We start from the raw sequence: 22,861 nt of genomic DNA, 5'->3' as shown, positions 1-22,861 counted from the left end.
GAAAGTGGTCACTGCATTCTTATCACTCTTCTATTGCATTTCCATAGTATTATCTAATTTTCTACAAAGCTTTAATAATGTAAACAATTTATGGCATGAAATTAAGCAAAATATTCCACAGAAAAAGGAAAAATAATATTGAAGTATTGCCATATTGGCTAAAACAAAATGGAATCAAACATATTCATTATATAAACATCAAAAGATACACATTTTACACAGTTGCAAATATATTACATAAGATATAATGGGTATTTCCTAAAGTTCTTGAAGCAAGTCAAGAGTGGTGAACTTCGGAAATCATAATCATTGAAGGAAGAATAAAATAACCTTTTTTTTTTTAATTGAGTGTTTTCTCTGTGCCATTTCAAGTTACACATCTCATGTAATTCTCACACAACCATATAAAGCAGGTTCTATGATCACTTATTTTGATATATTAGGAAACTGCGGCAAAAATGAAATAAATGGAAATAAAGCTAACCAGGGAAGAATACTGGACTAAGACCCAGGCAGTCTAACTCCAAAGCCTGGACCATTAACCAATAAACTATTAAACTACTCAGAAAAAGTATGGAATCTAAATTCTACAAAATATAATATGTGTTCAGTTTAGACATTTATCAGGAAGATATATGTTTAATTAAAGGAAACAAAACCTAAGCCTTCTAATCAAGGAATGTTGTTCATCAGTGAAACTATGAGACTGAAGACTGGGGAGGTGAGGTGGGAATGAGAATATTAAAAAAATACAAAGAAGGATCCAACAGATACATAGGGGAAGGTTAATCTCTTCAGTATTTACTAAATAAAAAATCTGAAACAACTTGTTTAATTACAATTTTTGGAACTTACAGTAATCTGGTGAATAACAGAACTTTCAGATAATGAATACTATTCCTTTTATGAGAGTAACAACTGTTAGTTATTTTCCCTACATCATCTCTTGCATTTAGATTTATTCTTCAACCATCTCTCTTGGTGATCCAAATAAAATCAAGCAGCTTTGACCCTTAGCACCTTAAGAACATGCTCCCGTATTTTCTTGGTCCTTACTCCGTACACAATGGGATTGAGAAAAGGGGGAATCAAAAGGTACATATTTGCAATGAAAATATGAACATGTGCTGGCACATTTTTCCCAAAACGATGAGTGAAAATTGAAAACCCAGCTGTGGAATAGAAAACAAGGATGACACAGACATGGGAGCCACACGTGCCCAAAGCCTTCAAGCTAGCTTCTCGAGATGGCAGGCGGAATACAGAGCGCAGGATGAAGACATAGGATACAGCAATGAGAATGACATCACATGAACCAATGATAGAAGCCATACTGAGGCTATAGCTTTTGGTAGCACTTATGTCCATACACGCCAGCTTCACCACAGCCATAAACTCACAGTAGGTGTGGGCAATGATTCGAGTTCTGCAGTAGGGCAGCTGTTTCAGCAGGATGGGATGTGGAGAAAAGAAAGCTACTCCCCGACACACGACAATGATACCCATTATAGTTATGCGACTGTGTGTGAGAATGGTGGCGTGGCGCAGTGGGTCACAGATAGCCACATAGCGGTCAATGGCCATGGCGAGGAAGAAGCCAGATTCCATGGCAGTAAAGCTGTGGATGAAGAACATTTGGGCCAGGCAAGCATCAAAGGCAATGTCATGAACTCTGAGCCAGAACAGACAGAGCATGCGGGGCAGTGTGGATGTGGAGAGGACAAGGTCAGTAACTGAGAGCATGCAAAGAAACAGGAACATAGGCTGATGGAGGCTTCTCTCTGCCTTCACCACAGCCAGGATAGTCACATTCCCCACCAAGGCCGCCATGTACATGGAGCAGAAGGGAATCCCAATCCAGGCATGAAGATGCTCTAGTCCTGGGATGCCCATCAGCAAGAAGGTGACAGGAGATGGACGAGAAGTGTTGAGAGGAGGCATATTTTTATTTTCCTTTGCTTTCTTTATGTGTTCTTCTGAAAATAAGGTTGCTATGATAATATGTTCACAATCATATGCTGATAAATGGGGTGATTTTGTTCAGAAGAATCTTTAATTATCTGTTGTTGTAAGCTATCCAAATTCATAATCTGAAGTGTTTAAATTCACTAGGACCAGAATAATAAAATGATTACTTACAATATACCAAATTGTTGTACATTTTTTTGCTGTACAAATTGTTGTAATACTGAAAGATAACTCTTATAAAATGTCATATTATCATAGGGACCTATAAGTCACGTTGTCTATTCATTTCCACTAAAAGATTCCATCTATAGAGTCATACTTGTACTTCATCCCACGAATATTTCCTGAGCAGTTTTTCCATAAGAAACAATGTTCTAGAAACTGGGGATAAATACATGGATATATCAAGGAGGTAACACTCTACAAGGAGAAGGAAGATACCATAAGATGATACATAGTGACTAGTGTGTATGGTTATTAGATTGGGTAGTGACAGTTGTCACACTTAAGTTGGAACTTTATGATGGAGCTTTAACTATTCAGAGTCTGGGATATTATGTATTCTGGTAACAAAAATATTAAGAAAAAGTGTTATGAAGAAGGAACAAACAGGAAGGACAAGGAGGCCAAGGCTTCTAAAACTTAGGAAGCAAGAAAGAAAATCATGGGAGAAAAGGATTATTTATCCCTTTTATCAGCATCTTCATATCTTCACGGTTTCCTCTGCCTATTGTAGAAAAATGTCAGTTACATTAACAGTTATATGAAAATATAAAAAATTCTCTGCTTTATTTCCTTTTACCAGGACTTTCTGAAAAATACCTATTTTTGTATCAATTAACTGGTTGCCAAATTACAGATGTTATAGGTAACAATCCCATAGCTTGTCATGTTTTCCATCTATATTTTATGGTAAGCTCTCCATATCATTTATTTCATAGCATTTTCTTAGATTTTCCTCTATGTTCCCCTAATCTTAGTTACCAGAAAGCTCTAAATCTAACATATTTACTGTTTTACCAAAAACGTTGAATCCGGTGTCAAATATGATACATGCTTAGTAAATATTGAAGACCTGTATTTAGTACCACCCATAAATTGGAGCTCATAGAGTGTACTTCAGATATCCAAATGTGAAAGATGCAAACTGTTACTCCTAAGGCATAAGAGGTGCCCTTCAATGGTACGTGGGTTTGAATTTATAAGTCAATCTCTATGGGATGCTTTCATATCAGTTATAACCAGAGATTATTTTGAATGAAATCGGGTTTTTGAAATGCTGCTTCTTTGAGCTCTCCTTCAGTATTTCTCTCATGTAAGTGAATTTTCCATAAACACAAGAGATCAAGCAGAAGCCTTGTAAGATTTTAGTGAGTTATAAAGTACCTTTGCTTTAGGTAGAAGATTTCGTAATCCATAATTTAATTGACTTAGAGAATTGAGATAAATAGTCTCTGCCTTCCCCCATGAATATGATATTGCAGTTCTTAGTGTGCGTTCTAAAATAGGATTAATATAATCTACATATTTGCTCTTTGATTTGCCACCCTGAGTTAGTAGTTAATTTGACAAATAAAATATCATGGTTTTTTTTTTAAATTTCTGATCACTTAATCATTTCTCTCATGCAACCTTTAAGTAGGGCATAGAATATATCATTTTGAACTAGATAGATAGATGATAGATAGATAGATAGATAGATAGATAGATAGATTTCAAGAAAAGGTATTTCTTAACATTAACCACACTCACTACCTTCCCAACTTCCCATCCTCCTTTATTCTGACTTAGAACATTTCACTATGGAGGTGGATCCTTCTTGTGTACTTTAATGTGTTGATTTAGAAGCTCAAATTATAACACATGCAAAGTAATTTGTTTACTGGATTGGTAAATTGACCTAATGATATCAGAGTTATCAGTTACTTACTAAAGAGGCTTTCTTATATATCTTCTCATAGTTCCAGTAGATAGTCCAGTCTCCGTTGCAGAGAAACCCTGGGATAAAATGGTTAAGCACAAGTCAGGGAGTATGAGAGTTACAGTAGAGACAGACTGTAAGTCACCACAAATATTTCAGTTTTAGACAAACTCTATTATTTTTGGTCTTTCCCATCACCTGTCAAGGCAGCGACCTTGGGTAGTATTGCCATTAGCCTCAAGAAGAACCTGCTTTCACTATGTAGCAAACAAATTCTTGTAAGTATAATATGCACTCATACGAATTTCAACACCATTACCTCAAAATATACTTTCCAGAATCAATAAATGATCCCAAATAGGAGAAAAAATGAGTTATGTGGAAATACTTGCAAGAGACCAAATCAAGTTTAGTGAGTCACATAAAGCCTTCTTGAATAAATGGTACTCAGACTGGGATGTGGAGAATATAAAACAATGGCATATTGGATTTAAACAAAAGTAAAAATAAGGATAGATGTATAATTACATGCAATTATATAGATATACTAGAGATCTATCTATGTATCTATACAAACACACATAATTAATAAGAACAAAAGCATAAAGTTTCATGAAAAAGCAATTATGAAATAACAAATTAAAATCTAATATAGTTGAGATTCAAAGCATACAAAGATATTTACGTGGGTAAGATTATATGGGCAAACAAGAGTCCTCACACTTCAATGAGTAAACACTTAACTGATGATAAATTTTATAATGTAGTCTCTAGAGCAGTGACTGTCACTTACTAAGTGCTCAGTAAGTATACACTGGATATATAAATGCAATACAGACATTGCAAGAGTAGAGTTGGAAAGCACACACACTCACAGATATACACACTGGTTTACAAAACAATTTTTAGCCCAAGTACTCATGACATAATCCCTCTGATATTGTCTCCCTAAAAATGCCAACCTGTATTTGAGTCCAGTAGTCACAGACAGCCATGTTTTTGTTATTTCAATAGATCCACAAAATAAGAAATATGCTCAAATTGAGAAAGAACCCTCATTTCTATTAAATCCTTTAAAAAAGATGTATATTTCCTAGAATCTAGCAGTTTCTTCATTTTATCCATGGAGAATAAAGAAATATGTATTCCCTCAGTCCAAAAATTAATATAGAAGTTATTTTTTGAGGGAGTATCATGTCTTTTAAATTTTTCTATAGATATTCAAGCTATTCTCCTTCTTTCCATTCCTCTCTCATTTCAAAAAAACCTTAACTAGTTCATATATAAACTTATTCAGAGTCAAGAAGCAACCTAAACACATAGTCTCCATATGTAGCAACTTCAGCATGGTCATCTCAAGGGATAAGTGAGAATAACATTTGATACAACAGGTCCCCATGGAATCATTGGCAGAAGAGGGAATTTTTTTTTTTTTGTGGTGATAATGATTGAAAATAGACATAATTTCAGGAATAAATTATCTTTGCAGTCTCGCAGGTTTATGCCTGCAGATGTAGCCATAGCTCAGTAGTTTGAAATATTATGTCAACCACCTACCAGGACCAGTCCTGAATGAAAGTAAAATGACCCAGAACACATTTTTTCCCTTTAATTCACTAATCTAACTTCAATACCAATTTAAGCCAGAAACCATACACGTGAGAAACTTTCCCTTAAAAATAAAAGAGAAGTTAAGATATCCCCAGATAAACAAATCTGAGGTAATTTATTATCACTATACCTGGAGTATGGGAAATATAAAAGTGAGTATTTTATATAGAAATGAAAGAGGCTAGAGACTGATAGAAACCCATATAAAAATATAAAGTTTTTCAGTAAGGATAAAACACATGGACAAATAAAAAATTAGTATCATCATTATTTTTGTCCATTACTTTGTATTCTTTTACAGAAATAAAAAAAGCATACAAATAATTATGAATCCATATTAATGGATACACAATATATAAAATGTGATAACAAAAACATAGCAGAAAAAAAACATGGTATGTTTGTATAGGAGGTGAAGCACTAAAGGAGTAGAGCTTTAGTAAGTGAGTTGAAGTTAGATTGGTATCAGTTTAAAACATATTGTTACAATTGCATTTCCCGTTTAGGAAAAAAATATGCAGCTTGCTGCCAGCACAGTATTCTCAGGAAAAATGGGAAATTGGTTAAGATGTTATATGTTGGCAAACCCACAGCCAATATCCTATTGAATGGGCAAAAGCTGGAAGCATTCCCCTTGAAAACCACCACAAGACAAGGATGCTCTTACTTACCACTCCTATTCAACATGGTATTGGAAGTTCTGGCCAGGGCAATCAGGTAAGATAAAGAAATAAATTGTATTCATATAGGAAGATGAGACGTCAAATTATCTTTCTTTGCAGATGACATGATCCTATTTCTAGACAACCCCATTATCTCAGCCCAAAAGCTTCTTAAGCTGATATTCCACTCCAGTAAATTTTCAGGATACAAAATCAATGTGCAAAACTCACTAGCATTACTACATACTAACAACAAGCTAATACCAAATACCAAATCATGAATGAACTCCCACTTACAACTGATACAAAGAGAATAAAATACCTATGAATACCACTAACAAGGGAAGAGAAGTACCTCTTCGAGGAGAACTACAAACAACTGCTCAAGGAAATCAGAGAGGACACAAACGAATGCAAAAACATTCCAAGTTCATCGATAGGGAGAATCAATGTTGTGAAAATGGCCATAATTGCCCAAAGTAATTTATACATTCAATGCTATTTCCATTAAACTACCATTGACATTCTTCACATAATTAGAACAAAAACTATTTTAAAATTCATATGAAACAAAAAAAGAGCCCATATAGCAAGACAATCCTAATAAAAAAGGACAAAGATGAAGGTATCACACTCACCAACTTCAAACTAAACTGCAAGGCTACAGTAATCAAAACAGCATGGTACTGGTACAAAAAAAAAAAAGACACATAGACCAATGGAACAGAATAGACAACACAGAAATAAGACCTCACATCTTAAACCATCTGATTTTCAACAAATCTGACAAAAACAAGCAATGGGGAAAGGGTTGCCTATTTAATAAATGTTGCTGGGGAAACTGGCTAGCCATATGCAGAAAATTGGAACTGGACCCTTTCCTTACACCTTATACAAAAATTAAGTCAAGATGAATTAAAGACTTAAATGTAAAACCCCAAACTATAAAAACCCTAAAAGAAAATCTAGGCTATCCATTCAGGACATAGGCATAGGCAAAGATTTCGTGATGAAAATATCAAAAGCAATTGCAGCAAAAGCAAAAATTAAATTAGTTTAGTTAAATTAGTTTAGTTAAATTAAATTTAATTAGTTCTAATTATACTAAAGAGCTTCTGCACAGCAAAAAAAGCTATCAGCAGAGTGAACAGACAACCTACAGAATGGGAGAAAGGTTTTGCGATCTATCCATCTGACAAAGGTCTAATATCCATAGTCTACAAGGAAATTAAACAAATTTACAATAACAAAATTATGAAGTAGGCAAAAGAGATGAACAGACGCTTCTCAAAAGAAGACATTCAAGTGGCCAAGAAACATATGAAAAAAAAGCTCAACACCACTGATTATTAGAGAAATGCAAATCAAAACCACAGTGAGATACCATCTCATGCCAGTCAGACGGCAATTATTAAAAAGTCAAGAAACAACTGGGCGTGGTGGCTCACTCCTGTAATCCCAGCACTTTGGGAGGCTGAGAGGGGCAGATCACCTTAGGGCAGAAGTTCGTGACCAACCTGGCCAACATGGTGAAACCCCATCTCTACTAAAAATACAAAAATTAGATGAGCATGGTGGCATGCACCTGCAGTCCCAGCTACTCAGGAGGCTAAGACAGGTGAATCACCAAAAGAGAGTAGTGCTGTTATACCAATATTAGACAAAATAGAATTACAGGCAAAAACTGTTACAAGAGACAAAAACATTGTAATACTAAAAGTCCAATTAATCAAGAAGATAAAGATTTAGAAATATATGTACCAGAGCTGTGAGCTCCTAAATACACGAAGCAAACATTAACCAGAAATTAAACACCATAAATAGAAAGACGTCCCATGTTGAAGGATTGAAAAACTTAATATTGTTAAGATGTTGATACTGTCCAAAGCAATCTACAGACCCAATTCAATCTTTGTTAAGTTTTCAATGATAATTTTTTCAGAAACAGAAAAAACTACTCTAAAATTCACACGGATACTAAAGGGACTCCCAATAGCCAAAATGTTGTTTTGTTCACCCATGTTCATAGCAGCATCATTCATTGTAGGCGGCAAGCCACCTAGGTGCTGAGGCAAGAGGCAGAGGGCACAAACTGTTCCAGTATAATAAAATATATAAAACAACAAGAGTTATACTAGATCTAGATCATAGACATGATTATATATGAATATCATTAATCATTAGTTTGTAACAATTACTCTTTATTCCAATATTATAATAATCCTTGCTCTATAATCATAACCTAGGGAAAACCAGTCCATATGGAGATAGGAGGTGAGGGGACGTAGTGAGATTGCGAGCCTTCTGTTATGCCCAGGCAGGGCCACCAGAGGGCTCCTTGGTCTAGAGGTAATACCAGAGTCTGGGAAGACGCCCGTTGCCAGGCCTACCGTGGTCTTGCAGTAGCGTCAGTGTCAAGGAAAAACACCCACTACTTAGCAGACCTGGAAATGGAGTCTCCTTTTCCCCAGGGGAGTTTAGAGAAGGCTCTACTCCTCCACCTCCTGTGGAGGGCCTGACATCAGTCAGGCCCCCTGTGATGCTGTGCTTCAGTGGTCACGCTCCTAGTCCGCCTTCATGTTCCACCCTGTACACCTGGCTCTTCCTTTTAGATAACAGTAGCAAAATTAGTGAAAGTACTAAAAGTCTCTGATCTGCAGAAATAATGGCATAAGCTGTCTCTGTCTCTCCCTCTCTCTCTCTCTCTCCTTCTGCCTCGGCTGCCAGACAGGGAGGGGCCCCTTGTCCAGTGGATATGTGACCCACATGGCCTTATCTATCATTGGAGGTGGCTCACACTCCTTACTCTGCCCCTTTGTCTTGTATCCAATAAATATCAGCGCAGCCTGGCATTCGGGGCCACTACCAGTCTCCACGTCTTGGTGGTAGTGGTCCCCTGGGTCCAACTGTCCTTTCTCTTATCTCTTTGTCTTATGTCTTTATTTCTACAATCTCTTGTCTCCACACATGGGGAGAAAAACCCATCAACCCCGTGGAGCTGGACCCTACAAGTCATAATCTCCAAAAGGTGGAAACAACACAATACCCATAAACAAATGCATGGATAAATAAAATGTGGTATATACATACAATGGAATATTTATTCAACCTTAAAAATGATGACATTCTTACACATGCTACAACCTGGATGAAACTTGAACATTACGCTTAGTGAAATAAGCCAGTCATAAAATGTACAAATATCGTGTGATTCTACTTACATGCCTGACCCATTTCAGATGACCCCTATGTTAGAGAGGATGTTAGAAAGGACTCTTCAATGAAAGATATTTTCTGAGTGCAGGTCTGACAACAGAGAATAAATGTGACATTATAAAGCTTCTGTTTGCACCTGAAATGCACTGTTGTGTATCATGACTTCATCCTGGCTTATAGCTCCCAGAACCATGTAGAGGAATTTTCTGTTTAAAATAACATCACCTCAGATGCAGATAATGGCTATGGTCAAAGCAATGCATACCTTCACTTGTAGACATAATTTTTAAGATCTTTAAGTGAACTATATGTGAAGCATATAAATAGAAGACAAAATGCATCCTTCGATCGAAGTAAATATGTGTCTCATCTTTTGCTTAAATGATTTCAACCACTTTTAAATGTATTTTCTCACTACGGTTTCATCTTCAAATTCTTACATCAGTTTTCAGACTGACTTTTCTATTGTACAATTGCAAATATGACTTCATTGACCCTCTGTTAATGGTCAACAATCTGTCAAAGGTGTCTCTTGTATAATAAATAATGTTTAACACACACACACACAAACACACACAGATTCCTATACATAATTTTACTTAAGTGGGTATACATAGATCTGTACGCTACAGGTCAGGACTCCTTCCTTTCTTAATGCAATCCCTCTGTTTGAAATACATTATTACAGTTTTTGTGTAATCCACTCCAACTTCTGTTTTAAAATGAAAATTAAATAAAATTAAGAAAAGACAAATTAATCTTTGATAAAAATCAGTAAAGTATCAAGATACCTAGAGTGAGGAAGTTAGTAGCAGAATGGCTAGAATGGGGCATGAGGGATCTTTCTGGGTACTGGAAGTTTTTAATAACTTAATTTGTATGATGGTTATGCAATAGTATACACATGTCAAATTTCATCAAACTGAATGCTTATGACCCATTATTCTTTTGATGGACATTTGGATTGTTTTCATTGTAGTGCTATTGTGCAGAAACTGGTATAAAAATAGTATACAAATCTTATTGTGAACTTGCATGTTTGTTTCTCTTGAGTAAACACCAAATAGTACAATTGCTGGGCCATAAAGTGGATATGTGTTTCCTTGTATGGAAACTTGCAGTAGAGAGCAAAAACCATAAAACCACATTAATACGGTATGTGAGCAAAAACATAAATATAACCTGTTATCGAATGGGAAAGTCTCAGGAATATTTTTATGCAAAAGAGAGATTATGTTATTTTAATGATAATTTAACATTTATATATGCCTATAGGAAAAATGTGGGGGAGTTAGTGAAATGTACCAGTGTCCATTTAAGTGTAGAAGATTAATGAGACTTGACCCTTTGGGACTCAGTGAAATCGACAAAAAGTAAAAGGATAAGAGAGAGGAGAAAGAGAAAAAGAAGTGGTAGAAAAGGAAAGGAAAAAAAAAAAGAAGAAGAAATGCTGGAGGTCATCCCCAGTGGGAGCTAAAAATTGAATACTCATGGACGTAAAGGTGGGAACAATAGATACCGGGGATAAATAGAAAGGGAGGGAGAGAGGGAGGCAAGGGATGAAAAACTAAGTTTGGGGTACTATGTTCACTATATGTGAGGTGAAAGCATTTGTTTTCCAAACCTCAGCATCATGTATTATGCAAAACTGCAAATGTAACCCCTGAATCTAAGATAAAAATTGGAATTATAAACAAGCAGACAAGCAAGTCAACAGGAAAATTTAAAAAGAGGTAGAAGAGGAAGGAAAAAAACTTCTAAGGAAACTGAGAGTAAGAAAAAAATGACAACTGATAGTCTAAAAAATATTTTATTCTTTCCTCTACAACTCAATGAATTTTGTATGCATAATGAGGTTGGACAAGTGATTTTGAAGCTGGATAGCTACTGACCATGTAAGAATGCTGGAACACTGAATCAGCAATGTTCTCACATGAGACTGGAAAGTGAGTGCCAGGCAGTTAAACCACATTCTAACAGACAAAAAAAATCTATACTTTGTTCGTTATAATCTAAAATACTGTTACCTAGGAGTCTTCTAGAGGAAGGCAGTTTGTCAGCTTCATAATTACAATCAGTGGATTATTGACCTTACATGCCAAATAGGTGAAAGGCTAAAAACTCTGAAGTTAGAAAAACAACCTACAGTTGTTTTTCCCTACAATATCCCCAGATATTTTGGAGGGAAAACACATTATGGATATATTCTATAAAACTTGTTATCTGAAGACTTTGAGTAGATCAATGAAACTGGATACACATTGTTACTGAAGTTAGTCTCAATTTCTATCAAGAAAGGAGAAAAAAATGAAATATCTGATGTCTCAATCAACAGAGAAAACTTGGAAATCTTGTCCCTGAAAAGGGGGTATTTAAATTTACTATTAAATATTGGGCAAGGCAATGGAATAAAGTGTATCACGTAATTGTAGTAGTAATAGTATTACTATTCTATTTATAAGCAGAATAGCTCCTACTCTTCCACTGCAGTTAAAGGACTTGCCAGATGATAGAACAGAAAAGATAATTAATCTTCATTTCTACTTCTTAGGAAATCTCCATCTCTTATATTCACTTGATTGCATTCCTAATGAGCCCATAATCAACTTACTCTGAATGTGAGCAAAACCAGATATTTCCTGGTTCTGTTTCCTGAGAGACTCTTTTCTTCTAAAAATCAGAAAACTTTATGACCTTGCCTTCCAGGTCTGAGACCAACTTGCTCCTGGTAAGGAAGCCTGGGACTCAGAAGGATAATGATACTCTAGGGACACCAGAAGGATAATGATGCTCTATGGTAAGTCCAGACCTTCAGGAAAACCCAGTGACTCTTCCATTAGTATCTATATGTGCTGAAAATTTTGGTAGAAACAAGTGATAAAACCAACTTAATCACATAATAGACCAGTCTTCAACTCTACGCAGGTAAGTTTCTCCCTGTGCAAAGTGGGATCCCCTGAGAGCGGATATGGCTGTGATGGCAGTTCATCTAGGAAAAATTGATAGAATAGTGGCTTTAAATCTTACTTAACTCAATGAGTCTTTTGTCCATGTTTCTTCTGTATTTATAATTTTTCATAAAAAATGAAGGGATAGATTAATATAATTTAGACTTAAAATATATTTATAAGTAATTAGGTAATATCTTCATGTGTTTCTGTTCTCCAAATAATTAATTACATAAGCAAGTTTGTAACCAAGTGTTTTAGAGTCTAGTCAATTGAATACCAATTAATTCTAATATTTCCTAATTTAGGAAAATTAAAAAGAATAATTAATAGCAATCTACCATTGAGTGGAAGTGAGACAGACGTTTGAGCAATGTAGAAAGTAGAGGATGGAGAAGAGAATCATATAGTTTCTAAGTATTTCATATCTTATTTATTTGCCCAGCACCTCAAACTTCTCTCTGTCAGGGCAAAGGACTTCCCAGCCTCCATTTTTCCTTCTTGTCTCTGTCAGAGATCGTCTATTCTTTTCTTTGGCTTCTACTCAGTGGGTAAAAATAAGACACCCATTATATGAAAACATTTAGATTACTTTAAAAAGTTAAGAGTCATCAAGCTCTTAATAAAGCTCATACCCTGTTGTCTCTTATAGAAAGTGGGTTTGAGGTAATTTATGTGTATATATTTCCCCCATTAAATTACTACATACTCAGAAGCCTATAAAGGAGGAGAGCTGTAAATATTTACTTTTTTCTTAATCATATTACCTTTTTTTTAACCGCACCAAAAAAAATCTGCAAACATTTTTAGAATGTCACCTTTTTACTTCAAATCAGATCTTTTGATGACTGTTTGGAAGAATGGCTAATCTTATACCCAAGGTGATGGAGGAAAGCTCTTTGACTCTAGATCTTTTCTTGTCTTCTAGCTTTCTTTGTTTCTATCATCAAGAAGACTTTACTTCTTTTTGTTTTTATCTCTTCCGAATATTTTACTTTCTGTTTCTGCCTTGCCAAAATATCAGGCTCTACAGAAAAAAATAAAATAAAATAAAACTGGGCATAATGGCTCACATCTGTAATCCCAGCACTTTAAAAGGCCAAGGCAGGCAGATTGCTTGAGCCCAGGAGTTTGAGAGCAGGCTAAGCAATTATAAGCTACCATATATTGAATATTTAAATTGTTCCAGACACTAATCTCTTCTATACAGTATCTCATTTAACAATGAAGTGAGGGTTAGTGTTCTTAATTTACAGATGAATAAATTGTGTGTAAGCTACTCAGGCAAGATGCTACACATGATACATGAGGGATCCAGGATTGGTAGCCAGGCCATCTTTCTGATTTTCAAGCCCTTGATTTTAATCACTTGTTGAATACTAAGAGGTAATCTGATAAAGAAAGACATTATGATAAAGTGGGTGCGGATAAGTATAATATTTATTTTTGCTTTTAGGTTAATGGAAACTTATGGAATGATTAAAGAAATTCTAACAGTTTTAGCTTATGAGATCTTTTTCTTTCAGTATCTATCATTTCTGGCAACTCATTCATAAGTAACAGAAACATTATCCACATACTTCACCATTCCTTCTACCACATACTTCCAAATATCTCATGTCAGCATCAAAGGGATTTTTTTTTCACAATGTTTACGTGATTTGTTTTGACAGAGTTTTACTGTAGTCATCCAGGCTGGAATGCAGTGGCATGATCTCAGCTCACTGCAAACTCCAGCTGCCAGGTTCAAGTGATGCTCCTGCCTCAGACTCCCGAGTAGCAGGGATTACAGGTGCCTGCCACCATGCCCTACTAAATTTTGTACTTTTAGTAGAGATGGGGTTTCGCCATGTTGGGCGGGCTGCTCTCGAACTCCTGACCTTGGATGATCTGCCCGCCTCGGCCTCCGAAAGTGCTGGGATTACAGGCGTGAGACACCGCGCCTGGCCCACAATGTTTATTGCTTTAGTCCTTATTTGTAGCTGTTCTACCCACAGTCCACTCATTAGTATTTCTGCAGGATCTCAAGCAAAGATATTTTAGTGTTTTTTCCATTCTGTTATATAAGAATTAATACACCACAAATTATTTTTGTACTCCCAAACATGTACTTTCTGTGAAAATAAAGTAGCTGCTCATCTGACATTTTTAAAGAAATTGCTATCCAGAGAGAAAAGGAAACAGAAATTTTTACCATTATTCATAAAAGGCTTCCTTTTTTAAGGATGTATGGATGTTACTAGATGGAGAAAATCTCTTTATGTGAGGAACTGGGCTCTGTGTTTAGGTATGGACAGTTTGAAGCAAACTGAGAAATGGTTCAAAAATTAGAGAGTGATAAATAAAACTAAGACTAAAGGGGGAAAAGATTGTATTTAATGGAATCCCCCCCAAAAGGATCATGAGTCAAAATCTGGAAAGACTGTAGAACTAGGGAGGTATTAAGACGCGGGCATTATATTCAACAGATCTTCAGAATTCAAACCACAGCTCATTACTCATAATATTACATAAAGTTATTTAAAAGAGAAAGTAGGGAGCCAGTTATACAAAGTAGGGTATGAAGTCTTACCCAGAGCCCAAGGAGTCTAGTGGTCCATGGATCTTTAACCTCTGGGAAAATGAACACACACACACACGCACACACACAGAGGCACACACACACACTCTCAGTCATGTTAATCCAACTAGCCAGGTTCTGCTTTTGAATACATACTGTCCTTTTCAACTTGTTCATTTTTCATTGAATTTGATATCTTTGTATTCTTCTTTAAAAAAAATTCTTGGCCTTGGTGAAAAACAAACTAATTTAAAAAAATCCTCTATATTCTACATTTCTCCTTCCACTCTACAAATCTGCCCAAAACATAAAACGTAACTGGTCCTTAATTTACTTAGGAAAAATAAACTTTCCTTAACTGTCTCTGGAAATGAACAATCCCCTTCAATTCTTCTCTAAAGGCCACACTTGGTGCTCTGAAAAATGGTGGATTATTCAAGATTTTGATGAAGGAATGATTTAAACTAAAGCTCTCCTTTAACAAACCCCACTTGAGAACAGATGAAAATGACACAGAAATAAATAACTCATTTTCCGAGACCGGGAGAAGTGTGGCTAATACTGAACACTCTCATAAGATTATGTACTAGTGTACACAGGACATCAGAAATGAGATTTCTTTCAGGAGAATTTCTAAGTCTGGTGAAATTCTCTGGCCTCTAGAAGTAGATAAAGAAGGAACACCTAATAGTGGTGTGCAGGCAGACTAGTGTAGTGGAAGATGCAAAAGATCAATGCTCTGTGTCATAGCTTCCATTTCCACAAGAGCTAAGTCCGAAATCCTGAAACATCACCATTTTAACCTACCACATAGTTGTAGTACAACTTTTTCGTGATTGCTTGCTTGTGCTATCTTGTCATGTGTTGTAGAACCTCAGGATAATCTAACTGAACTGCCATTCACAGCACTGACTTATTTGCTCAATGCACACTGTGGTTGCATGAGAGGGAGGCTGAGAAATTTTCACTTTCCATTCAAATACTCTTCTACAGGTATCAGAATCAGTGGTGAAAAGACAGAATACCAACCTCAATGGCGTCCATCAGCATGTCATATTTGAACCCCAGAACTGTAACTTTGACTGGCATTCCTGGACTAGAGAATGTGCAGTTTTGGATTGGCTTTCCTTTTTTCCGTGTGCCCAGTGGCTGTGTTGGGAAACATCATTTTACTGATTATCGTCCCTACGGAATGTAATTTGCATCAGCCCATGTACATCTTCCTGGCTGTGCTGGCAGTAACTGACATAAGACTGTGTGCAGCCATTGCTCCCAAGATGTTGGCCATCTTTTGGTTCAAGTCTTGCTCAATGGCCTTTGATGCCTGCCTAGCTCAGCTGTTTTTCATCTATGCCATGCAGTGCATGGAGTCTGGTATTCTGTTGGCCATGGCCTTTGACCGCTATCTTGCCATCTGTGATCCTTTGAGACACACATCCATCCTCACACCTTCCGTCTTGGTTCACATGATAGTGGCAGTGGCAATCCGAGCTACAGTGCTGGTTGGTCTGTTACCCATTCTTATCAAAAGACTGCATATTTTCCATTCCATTCTTATTGCCCACTCTTACTGTGAACACATGGCTGTCGTCAAGCTGGCTACAGAAGACAGCCAAGTCAATAAAGCATGTGGTCTTTTTGTGGGCTTTACCATTCTGGGATTTGACATGATTTTTATCCTTGTGTCCTATGTTCTGATTTTCCAAGTTGTTTTTCATCTACACCAAAAGGAGGCACAGTTCAAAGCATTTAACACATGCACAGCTCATATTTTTGTTTTCCTTGAATTTTATATTCTTGCCTTTTTCTCCTTCTTCAGCCACCATTTTGGACATGTGGCCCCCTCCACCCACTTTCTGTTGTCTACCATTTACCTCCTTGTGCCACCTGCACTCAACCCTATTGTCTATGGTGTAAAAAACAAGATAATCTGAAAGCGTGTGGCACAAATTTTTCTTCTGAATTGTGGATCCCAAGAGTGATCTATCAAATGTTTATGACCATGTAGAGAATGCTTTACTTTCCTAGAGATGGAGAGAGTTTGGAGTGTGCTCACGGCTGGAGGTTCACATTATCATGCTGGATATCAATTTATTTTTATAACTACATCTAGGTCGACATAAAAAGTGTTTAATTTAAGACTGATATTAGCTCTCTACCAAATTAGTATTTGGCTTCTAATTTAATCTATCATGTCTTTCCATTCATATTATTTGCATTGAATTTGCAGCCTCTATATTCTACATTTCCTCTTCCACATCAAATCTAGATTCTACAAATCTACCCAAAACAGAAAATGTAACTGGTCCTTAATTTACTTAGGAACAGAACTTTCGTTAACTGTCTCTGGAAATGAACAGTCCTTTTCAATTCTTCTTTAAAGGCCACACTTGGTGCTCTGAAAAATGGTGGATTATTCAAGATTTTGATGAAGGAATGATTTGAATTAAAGCTCTCCTCTAACAAACCCCATTTGAGAACAAATGAAAATGACCCAGGGATAAATAACTCATTTTCTGGGAGCAGGAGAAGTGTGGCTAGTACTGAATACTCTCATAAGATTATTTACTGATGCACACAGGGCATCAGAAATAAGACTTCTTTCAGAAGAATTTCTAGGGGTTGTCTGGCCTCTAGAAGTAGATAAGGAACATCTAATGGTGTGCAGGCAGACTGGTGAATAGGTCATGGAAGATGCAAAAGATCAACACTGTGTGTCATAGCTTCCATTTACACCAGAACTAAGTCAGAAATCTTGAAACATCACCGTTTGTACCTACTATATAGTGGCAATACTACTTTTTCATGATTGCTTGTTTGTGTTGTCTTGACATGTGTTGTAGAACCTCAGGATAATCTAGTTGAACTGCCATTCAGAAGACTGTTACCTGTGTGACTTTATTTCCCCATGTTCATAATTAGAATCACCCTTTGGGAAGAGCTGGAGAAACGCAGTTACTCTTCTGTTCCTCCGTTCTCTCAATAATCAGAGCCCCTCGTTTATTACTGCCTACACTGATTCATTTCCAATGTGTTCAGATAGTTGTGTTCTTTTCCTCTAGATTGTCACAATTTTACACATATTTTAAATAAAATGTTTAATACCATACCAACTCCATATTTTGTCTGGAATCTCAGTGCCTCACCTTTATAGTCATGGCAAATGTAAAGAAGAACAAAATTGGGGGATGTAGACTATTAGATATAAAGACTTATCATATAGTGTCACAGGATATTTCTTATGATTCCAAAGACCTCTCTGAATTGTATGTTTTTGTGTTTCATTTGTTAGGAAGGCAAAAGATTGAAGTGGATCAGAATTCTAAGAGCTTCTCCTTAACAGACATTTTACTTTCCTTTCCAATTTTAAGTTCTACTTTCTGTGAGCATTTGAACTAGAAGTTGCTAGGCAGCAGGGAGCACACTAAATTTCCCAACTTAATTTTATCAACTCTGAAGTGAATGCAAACTATTATGTTATGAAATGTTGTTGTGATGATTTTTTTCTAACCATATTTCACTGAGAAGGCACTCTGTATATTCATAATATGATATTTTTATTAATGCTTAGCTGTACACATGAACTATAGTATAATTCTTTGTCTTCCCATGATCAATCAATCCAGACTTCTTTACTCCTAGTAAGCCTCATTTCATACCTCATTTTACACACCTCATTTCATAGTTCTAGTCTTTATGCCATTATGAATTTCTCTTTATGGCTGCTTATCAAGGATTATCCAGTGGCATAACAAATAAAAACTTGATGAATAAATACCAAAAGCTACATGCCTATAACTATTTTAACGGTTTTCAAATTTCCTGTAGAACCATCTATTCCAAAACAGCTATAGAAAGTTATTATTGGGCGTCATAAATCATCTAATGCTGAATTTTTCTGTGCTATATGATTAAAATTATTGGTGTGTTTCTAAGCACAACATGCATTTAAATTCTGAAAAGTGACCTAATTCTGAAAAGTGATCCATTTGTTTATAATATCTTTCAATTTTACATATATGTAAAGTATCTATTATACATATATATACACACAGAGAAACACATAGGGAGTATATATACTATGTATAATACACACACACACATATACATAGAGAGATTTTTTTATAGAAATTGGTTCACTCAATTATGGAGGCTGAGAGGTCTCATGATCTGGTGTCTGCAAGGTGGGAAACCAGGAATGCTAGTGATGTATAATTCAGACTGAGTCTGAAAGCCTGAGAATCAGAGGGCCAATGATAAGTCCAAGCCTGAGTCCAAAAGCCCAAAAATCAGGAGTGTCAGTGTCTAAGGGTAAGAAGAAATGGATCTCTCACCTCAAGCAAAGACTGAATTTAGCATTTCTCCAACTTTTTGTTCCATTAAGGTTCTCAACAGATGAGATAATGTCTACTCACATTGGTGAAGGTGATCTTCTTTACTTAGGTTCTTGATTCAAATGCTAATCTCTTCCAGAGACACACTCACAGACACACTAAGATAAAGTTTTACCAGCTAACTGAGCATTTCTTAGCATGGTCAACTGGCACATAAAGTTAGACATCACAAGTACCATGGGAAGTATAGGCTAAAGCTACAGACAATATGCAGAAAGTATACTGAACATTTCATCTAAAAAACGTAAATATCCCAAATGTCAATTTAGAGAGGTAACATCATATAGTGGCAGTCATAATTACTGTATAAAATGTAGAGTGGAGTGATAGTTCAAACACTAGGAATTTGCAAGTTCATAGTGTTTTATTCATTTCAAAAACCAAGTAGCAGTAACTAAACTGAATTCATCTGTTAATACATTTTAGCATTACTATGTAAATATTTCAAAGCATCCATTACAGATCCACATACATAAAGACTACCATCTTGTCCCACAATATAATTGATCTGTGTATCCTGAATCCAATAAAAAAAAGAGAAACCACACTTTGGACAAGTAACTTTTAATTTAAACAATTATTAACTTTAACAGGGGATTGAAATAATGAAAGACTGGTCACTAAGAAGTGAAGAGAACCCTAAAGGATATAGGATATTGGATATAAGAAGTAGTCAGTACCCATAGGGTTGAAATAGAGTACCCAAGAATGAAACTCTCCTTCCTTGGTCTGAAATCCACACCTCATTAGAAAAAATATAGATATGGTCATTGAGAAACAGAAAAAATGGCTGTGATGCTTTTCTAGTGGAATTTTCCAGGAATCTGACCTCTAGGCTACCAGGAAAAGCCATACGTAGGTTTCCAAGAAAGCTGCTGGTCACTGGGCCTTATGTGCTTTGTGAGCTGCAGACGTAGGACACTGAAGAAGTTGCAAGAGCGGCAGGAACCTGCTGGAAACTGAAGGCACCCAAACTGCTAGTCTGGGCAATGATCATGTAAGATCCAGGAAGCAAGGCCTTCTCCTCCTGCAATGTTTCACCATTTCCACCTATTGAGAAAATTTAGCATTGTATCACATGATTATAAAAACAACAACAAAACTTAAAGAGCTGAGGTCCATTTTTGCAGAGAAGGCAAAAGGAGTGAATTTAGAATTGGGAGACAATCAATCATTAACCAGTGCAGTCTGTATGGCAAATAATAGAGTTATTTGTACACGCATCTGAAATATAACATGTCAACAGGGTCATGCCAGGCATTTATCTTCAGTGAGGGTAGTACTTGCAGCGACCTGCACCCTACACAGATCACAAAGAAAACTATTCTCTTTGTTTCCTTAAGAGACATCTGTCATTTTAAAAAAACGACACAGGGCAAGATGAGCAAACAGTTTATATTTTATTTCAATATTATTACTAGCAATAGGAGAGAAAATACAGACCAAATCTGAATACACAGCTCCACTTAAAAAAGGTGGAAGAGTTCTTAAGAGCTGGTATTGGGGAATTTTAGGCCATCTGTGTTTACTAATTGCCTTAACCCACAAAAAAGTAAGCTTTCTCCCATCTTCATTACAAGAAGTAGTTTTCTTTTCTTTTCTTTTTTTCCTTTCTTTTTTTTATTTTTTATTTTTTATTTTTTTTTTTTGACAGAGTCTCATTCTGTACCCCAAGCTGGAGTGCAGTGGCATGATCACTGCTCACTGAAACCTCCACCTCTGGGACTCAAGGAATTCTCCTGCCTCAGCCTCCTGAGTAGCTGGGACTACAGGCGTGTGCCACCACAGCCAGCTAATTATTTGTATTGTAGTAGAGACAGGGTTTCACCATGTTGCCCAGCGTGGTCTCAAACTGCTGAGCTCAGGCAATCCACCTGCCTCAGCCTCCCAAAGTGCTGGATTACAGGCGTAAGACAACCACGCCTAGCCAGGAAGTAGTTTTAGTAGTTTTACAACGTAGAGCAAGGTGCTCACCAAATGCAGGCTCCTACGTTACTTGGAACACAGCCTGAAAGATAGGGGTATTATCTTCCTTGATGATTCGATTTCAAAGAGATGGCCTCCAGGTCCTTGGGAAAGACAGTCCTGGATTATAAAATCTAAGAGGTTTTCAAAATATTTATTTATTTATTTATTCACTTATTTATTTTTGAGACGGAGTCTCGCCCTGTCGCCCAGGATGGAGTACAGTGGCGTGATCTCAGCTTACTGCAACCTCTGCCTCCTGGGTTCAAGCAATTCTCCTGCCTCAGCCTCCCAAGTAGCTGGGACTACAGGCAAGTGCCACCATGCCCAGCTAATTTTTTGTTTTTAGTAGAGACAAGGTTTCACCATGTTGCCCAGGCTGGTGTGAACTCCTGAACTCAGGCAATCCACCTGCCTTGGCCTCCTGAAGTGCTTGGATTATAGGCGTGAGCCACCGGGCCCAGAAAATGTTTACATCTTAAAGTGGCTGAGAAAGCATATACAATTATACATTTTCTAAGGTAATACTCCAAGGAAAGGGAGATCAGGGAAAGCCTATGTAAGGTTTAGTCAAGCTGAGGAGAGCTTTAAATCCTCCTTGGTCACATCTTACATGTAAAGGAGCGAGAATTAAATAGTACATGTGGATTCTGCATGCTCTATAACCCTCAAGAGCCAAAATGTATCTTGGCAGATCTCAAGAGCATAGGCTTAGGGCCCCACAAGGAGGGTACAGGTGAATTAGTGGATACCAAACTAGTGAGGCCAAAAGACACGATTACCACATGGTAAACATAATTCCTTCATAGAATTTGTAGTCCAGGTGTAATTTACCAATCAGATTTTATATTCTTACAATAAGTAATAATGCCTGGTAATGCAGTTATGGGGCTATGGATCCATCTGTATAAGTCTTCAGGGAACTAGATCTATAAAGCTATTCTTTTACAGATTTTTCCCTTGGAAACAGGAAAAGGTTTGGGTACTTTTTATTTCCGTTACTTCCACTTGTAAACGTTGATTGACACCTTAAATTAAAAAACATAGTAAAAAGCAGTGTTCTTGATCATACGCATTTGTATCTAACAGGTTATTAATGTCTTCTTCACAACTTGATGAATCACCTTATTATCTAGCCAATTAATTTATCTAGGCCCTGAATACCTTTTGATGTCAGGTATCACAAGCAAGTTTACAATGACTATCATTTACAAAAGGAATAGTGCATTAAACCATAAAACAACATAACTTTTACCACTTTTATAAAAACGATAAATGCACTGACATCATTATTCAAATGGGGTTTTATCAAGTCTTAGGGCACAATCATATTCCAGTCACAAAATAATAAAATATAGTTCATATTCTTCTAGCTTGAACTTTTAAAACATCAAGTAAAAGTCTCTCATTTTAATAATTTTGTGTGACTACATCCCCAGTGATTCTCTGCTAGATGATAGCATGATAGCAGAGCATGTTGTTTAGATTTTAATATAGAGTGTAGTTATGCAAGAGTCAGGGCCAAAGGGAATTTTGTACAGGTTCATGGACGATGCTGTATTGTTTCTGCTTATGCCACTGACATTATTCTTGTTGCCCCTAGAACATCATGTAGG

At 36.4% G+C, this 22,861-nt stretch overlaps 2 protein-coding genes across 2 annotated transcripts; one reads left to right on the top strand and one right to left on the bottom strand.

Annotated features, from left to right (window-relative positions):
* Positions 1–996: 996 nt before the first annotated feature.
* On the bottom strand, positions 997–1,941 carry LOC106992372 (olfactory receptor 52D1-like). Its single transcript, XM_015115106.3, has one exon. The coding sequence runs from the start codon at positions 1,939–1,941 to the stop codon at positions 997–999; it is 945 nt and encodes a 314-aa protein (XP_014970592.1).
* A 14,048-nt stretch (positions 1,942–15,989) lies between these two features.
* Positions 15,990–16,820, top strand: LOC106993374 (olfactory receptor 52A5-like). The gene has a single exon (XM_015115105.1). It carries the CDS (start codon positions 15,990–15,992, stop codon positions 16,818–16,820), a length of 831 nt encoding a protein of 276 aa, XP_014970591.1.
* The last annotated feature ends 6,041 nt before the right edge of the window (positions 16,821–22,861 follow it).

Source organism: Macaca mulatta, chromosome 14, assembly GCF_049350105.2.
Source record: "Macaca mulatta isolate MMU2019108-1 chromosome 14, T2T-MMU8v2.0, whole genome shotgun sequence".
NCBI lineage: Eukaryota > Metazoa > Chordata > Mammalia > Primates > Cercopithecidae > Macaca > Macaca mulatta.
This window is presented reverse-complemented; position numbering and strand designations above follow the sequence as displayed.

Excerpts from the sequence above, each read along its gene's own strand:
- LOC106992372 (XM_015115106.3), bottom strand. The coding sequence starts at position 1,941 with ATGCCTCCTCTCAACACTTCTCGTCCATCTCCTGTCACCTTCTTGCTG.
- LOC106993374 (XM_015115105.1), top strand. The coding sequence starts at position 15,990 with ATGTGCAGTTTTGGATTGGCTTTCCTTTTTTCCGTGTGCCCAGTGGCT.